Here is a 5,719-nt window from a genome sequence, read left to right as displayed (position 1 = left end):
GAAATAATCATTGCTTCATAAACCTCTGTGTGAGTGTGTGTGTGTTTTATTTATTTATTTTTAAAGTACCGATTTAAATACCGTTTAGGAACCTGTACCATTTTGAAAGTATCGATTTAGCACCGGTATCGAAATAAACCCTTTCAATACCCAACCCAAGTTGAGACTCCAGCCAATAAAAAGGAAGAACGACATTCCCAGGGGAGTCTCCAGAATGAATTGAAATGTTTGCATCACGTCATGATGTGGGCAACAAAATAATGTGGACGTTTTCCAAACAGTGAACTCAAAAATGATGTTGAAAAACTGGACATGTAAAACGAGACCGCACTGCTCGGTGATGGCAAACACTCCAAATTCAGTGAAACTGCAGCTGAAAATTTGCCTATTTTCTCACAATTTTAGTCTAGTCTCCAACAGTTGCAGGCAAGTGAAATTATTCCTAGTGTTTCACACTGAAACTAGCACAACCACTCCCATACCCTACAACAATTATCCTCAATCCTCGTCCTTGAGGTCACTATCCTGCATGTCTTAGATGTATCGTCACACTACAACGTTAAAGACAATTTATAAAATAAAAGTTTTAAAATAATTAGGCCAACTTGTGACAAATTTGACCAACACTAAAAATGTCTAAGCTGAAGATGGAATTTGGACTTATACACACTGTGATGCTAACAGTTAGACCGAATAGTCAATATTAGTAAAATGGCTAAAACTAAATTTTCCTAAGTCAGCATAAATGGTGTAAAACATTATAATGTGACAGGGCCTTACCCCTGATTTGACACACCTGATTTGAATAAATGAGTGATTAACAGGCTTCTGAAGGACGTGAGGACCTGCTGAAAAGCAGGGAAACAACTAAAATGTGCAGAAAAGTGGTCCTTCAGGATCAGAGTTAAGGACCATTGGTTTGCAATACGTTTTTGTTTCAAGTGCGATTATGAATGCATTGATAATTGTTTTATAATTGCATCGCAGCCCTCTCAACCGTAATTGAATCGGACCACTTGTGTCACCATCATAAGTTTTACAACTATTTTTCAGTAATGAAAAACACTAAAAAATAGAAAGTGAATGACTCTTTAGAATCTCCCAAAATTTACAGTTAAAAACAAATTTTGTGCAAATGAGTAAGAAAAAACAAAACTAACCTCCATTGTTTTAAGCAACAATGTTTTGATTGCTTAAAACACACTGCAATAAAAAATGCTAAAAGATAGCATTTTCCTCCTTTTTTCAATTCAAATTTAAATTCAAATTCAAAGTGTTTATTGTCATATGCACAGATGAAAAACATGCTTCCCTGAGCAATGAAATTCTTACTTTGTCGTCCATTTTTGAATGCAGAGAGATAACCATATTAAAAACTTTTTTTTGACTATTTTAGCAGAAAAACATCTTTGAAAAATTTGTGTGCTTAGACAGGGGAAATACAACTGGAAATAGCACTTTTATGTTTGGTGAAAAAGGGTGAAAAAAACTGTTGCCGGCAGAAATACAATCTAATTTCATTTGAAATAGTTGTATTTGTTGTATCTGCTCTTCTGAAAGCAAAACCACATGACTGAATTTCTGCAATAGAAGTAAATCTCTCATCAGTTTGCAGAAATTTTTATCAATAATATTTTTAAAACACGATCAAAATTTTGGATTTTTATATAAATACATTTACAGCTACAAGTCTCTGTTGACATATTTTGTGGTAAACTGTAAATGTCCAAGTTGACGATTGGAAAAAAAGTAATTAACTAAAGCATGGGATGGATGGATGAAGTAAATGGTTTGACTTTTGGAGGAAAATAATTAGATAAAATCAAATAATGAAAATGAAAATAGTTGTTAGCGTCTGCTTGTGTGACTATATTTATATCAACATTTTTTTTTTGAGGAATGGTGCACAGATCCAGTAAACCAGTTATTCCAGTAAGCCTTAAAAGTTAAAATCAAACAAACAATAAAAATCTGTTATTACAAGCCTATGAATGTTCCTCTAGTTAATATTTGTGTCTGGGTGTATGTGAGCACCAGACCTTGAACTCATCCTTCTTGATGACACCACCAGGCTGCAGGTGTTGGCGGATCTCATGGAGGACGGTCAGCATAGCAATGTTGGTCTTGCCAGCACCAGTTGGAGCACAGATCAGAAGATTTTCATTGGTGTTGTAGGCCGTCTCAAAAACAATGGACTGGATCCTGTTTAGGCGCTTCATTCCTTTAAACACCAGCTGCCCGATCTGAGAATGGAACGTTAAAAAGATGGATAAAAAGGGGTTAAAACAGTTTTGTTACTTGAATCACAAAACATTTATTGCAGTTGTCTCATACCGTCTGCCTGTAAGAATAAACCAGAAACATCTGTGACTTTTTAAAGTGCCTAAATCTAATCTAAATTCAAGGTACAACATGTTTTACTTCTATAGTTATGGCTGTCAGGCTTTGCCACATGCCACAACTAGTGACGCTCTTTTCCAACTTCTTAAGAGAAAACCAGTTAAGACAAAACTGGGCATCCTGCTTCTAAAGACATTTGATAGTACAACCTTGTTAGAGTGTTCCTACAACAAGCAAAAAGTGAATTTTACACAAACAAAAAGAGAGGATCCAAATGCAAAAAGGTAAATGTTGAAGCTATGGTCCGATTGTGCAAGCTTTTTCATGTGAGACAAAAAGATGCCCAGTTCAGCAATCCTTTGACAGTACAAGAGCAGACTGGCCTGCTACATGGGGAAAGATAGAATGCAGCACAACTTCCACTCTGCTCACAAGTCTCCAATGCATTACCAAAATCTAATACAATAAAGGAGTTCCTCAGAAAAAATGAACACCAAAACTAACTCTGCAACAAGACAGACATGCACCAACCCGAACAAATTTAAGTAGTGTTTTGTGGTTTATTTAAAAAAATCTAAATATATATTTTCAACTAATAGTATTTCTGCTAACAGAATGGTTAAAGTTTAATTGTAGACACTTTTTCTTTTTGAGTGAACAACACTCTCCAGTATGCAGGTGAGTTAATACCCAAATCTACCACAAAGAGAAAACTTCATGAAAGTAAATACAGAGGGTTCACTGCACGGTGCAAGCCACTCATATAGCCCATGGACTAATAAGCCTCATAAATAAAAAGGCTAGATTGGACTTAGGTAAAAAAAAATCATTTTTTAATAAAAAAGAAGAAGAAAAAGAAGAAATGTAATGGGGAAGATTGAGAGAGACATTAGAGAAGATATGTGAAATATATACACCAAGAAAACACAAGACAACACACCCGACATCTGTCTGCACACCTGTAAAAATGGAGAACACAAAAATACAGCAACAAAGAACATGCGTATATCATAATAATTATAACCTTGCTATGGACCTAACTGATATCGCAAAGTGGATATGTTAAACTTTAGATTAGGATGATACTTTTGCTCAAAGTAAATGAGGTTGTTTGTTTGGGTTACAGGGGAGATGTTGGCTGTGTCTCAATTGAAATGCTGCGTCCTTCGAAGCCCGCATTTGTCGGCGGCTTACGTCGTTGCCCTGCAACAAATGTTGTCCCAGTTCGTGGGCTCCTCCACATGCAACCTATGAATGTGGCCCACACTTTTTGTTGTTGTTTTTTACCAAGTTGTTTGGAACTGTGAAGTTTGGAAACTCATCACGAACCAAATAATTTGTTATCTACTGAAATTTATGCTGCAATGAGATGTTAAATAAAATGCAATTACAATTACTGATACTTGAGCTAAACCCAAATTAATAATGTTTATTTATTTCTGTGTAAACTTTTTAATTGTGAAGTCATTCATCCAGTGAAATGACATGTGAATACCCGTTGCAATGCAATTTAACTCTGAAGGCACGTGATACCATGGTAACGAGGTATTATTATTATTAGTAGTAGTATTTTTATTTATTTTTATTTTTATTTTTTAGTTTTTTGTAGTTTTTAGTATTATTAAGATACGTCATTCAATGGCTAGGCCATCTCATTTCACAGCCCTTTTATGCAGCCTACTGCAGGTTGTGGTCTATGTCCTTGAATTAATACACAGCTGTTGTGTTATTTGGTTTACACAGTGAAAGCATTTATGTTCTGTGCTGTTGTTATTACGCTTATCACTAGAATGGGCTATTATAACAGCATAGGGCAGAAGAGACTTGGTGAGAATAAATACAGCGAGATACAGACAGCACTTTGTCCTGTAATGGTGTCTTCACACAGCTGTAATAAAGTTTGAGAGTTTAACAGTATTTCCTATTATCTTACATCTGTCACAACAGAATCTTAATACATTATATATATGCATGCTTTTATTATTTTTAAATACATAAATAATTTTATTTTATCATTTTGGAATTTGAACTTTAATTACAATATACATAGAATATTAATAAATTTCATTCTTTAACTTGTACGTCTTTGTTTACATTTTAATTTATGAAACGCTTTAAATGTTTAAACAGGTCGGGAAGGAGGTCCTGCCCCAAGTGGAGGAGTTTAAGTATTTCGGGGTCTTGTTCAAGAATGAGGGAAGAATGGAGCGGGAGATCGACAGGCGGGTTGGTGCTGCGTCTGCAGTGATGCGGGCGCTGTACCTATCTGTTGTGGTGAAGCGGGAGCTGAGCCAGAAGGCGAAGCTCTCGATTTACCGGTCAGTCTGCGTTCCTACCCACATCTATGGTCACGAGCTTTGGGTAGTGATCGAAAGAACAAGATCGCGGATACAAGCGGCCAAATAAGTTTCCTCTGTAGGGTGTCTGCGCTCTCCTTTAGAGATAGGGTGAGAAACTCAGTCATCCGGGAGGGACTCAGAGTAGAGCCGCTGCTCCTCCACGTCGAGAGGAGCCAGTTGAGGTGGCTCGGGCATCTGTTTAGGATGCCTCCTGGACGCCTCCCTGGTGAGGTGTTCTGGACATGTCCCACTGGGGGAAGACCCAGAGGAAGACCCAGAACACGCTGGAGGGACTATGTTTCTCCAAATTTCATGTTGATCGGCGCAGCCGTTTTTGTGCTACGGTTGACAAAAAAATCACGGGAAAAAAAAAAGTACAAAAACAATATGACTCCCGCTTATGCTTCGCGTGCGGGGTCATAATAAACAGTGTAAATTGATTATCCTTTATGGAGAATAAATGGTCTTTTGATTAACTTATTAATCAGTAAAATTAATCAATGTACTTATCAAAATAAGAAGTGTAGTTATAGTAGCAACCCTAAGAAATTAAATAATATTTTACAATGCTTTTGAACTAAATATCAGGATTTCCTTTCAAAACCTAAGTGTGATCACTTGAGTTTTCATCATTTTTTTAAATTTATCTAGCTACACATATTATCAATGCATTTTACTATAGACATCCCAAAGAACGCCTTTAGAAAAAATAGGAGCAAGGTCATTGTTGATTGGCACAGTCAGTCACACAGCTGAGTATTAGTCAGTTACCAATGGCAACTAGATCTGGGCCAGCACCAAGCACTTACAGCACTTGCCCCCAATGGCAACTACATTTTCTGTGACAAAAACACACTTTGGAATCTTCTACCACACTGACATGAAACGCAGGCAGCCGATACATAACAGTGTCAGCGAGTAAACCTTAGACTGTTTGTTAGGCAAGTGTGCAGTGAGTGGAGCATCAAAAGGAATGGAGGTGAAGAAGTGTGTGTGTGTGTGTGTGTGTGTGTGTGTGTGTGTGTGTGTGTGTGTGTGTG

The 5,719-nt window shown here is 36.9% G+C and overlaps 1 protein-coding gene across 1 annotated transcript in view; it reads right to left on the bottom strand.

Annotated features, from left to right (window-relative positions):
• The window catches only part of ascc3 (activating signal cointegrator 1 complex subunit 3), a gene marked incomplete in the record, with an annotated part of 193,195 nt that overhangs the window by 117,723 nt on the left and 69,753 nt on the right, over window positions 1-5,719 (bottom strand). Inside the window, 1 exon segment of the mRNA XM_014023633.1 lies at window positions 2,040-2,243. Coding sequence (XP_013879087.1) covers window positions 2,040-2,243 — 204 coding nt within the window.

This window comes from Austrofundulus limnaeus, unplaced genomic scaffold (genome assembly GCF_001266775.1).
Source record: "Austrofundulus limnaeus strain Quisiro unplaced genomic scaffold, Austrofundulus_limnaeus-1.0 Scaffold383, whole genome shotgun sequence".
NCBI lineage: Eukaryota > Metazoa > Chordata > Actinopteri > Cyprinodontiformes > Rivulidae > Austrofundulus > Austrofundulus limnaeus.
The sequence above is the reverse complement of the archived record's forward strand: the minus strand, read 5'-3'. Positions and strand labels throughout refer to the sequence as shown.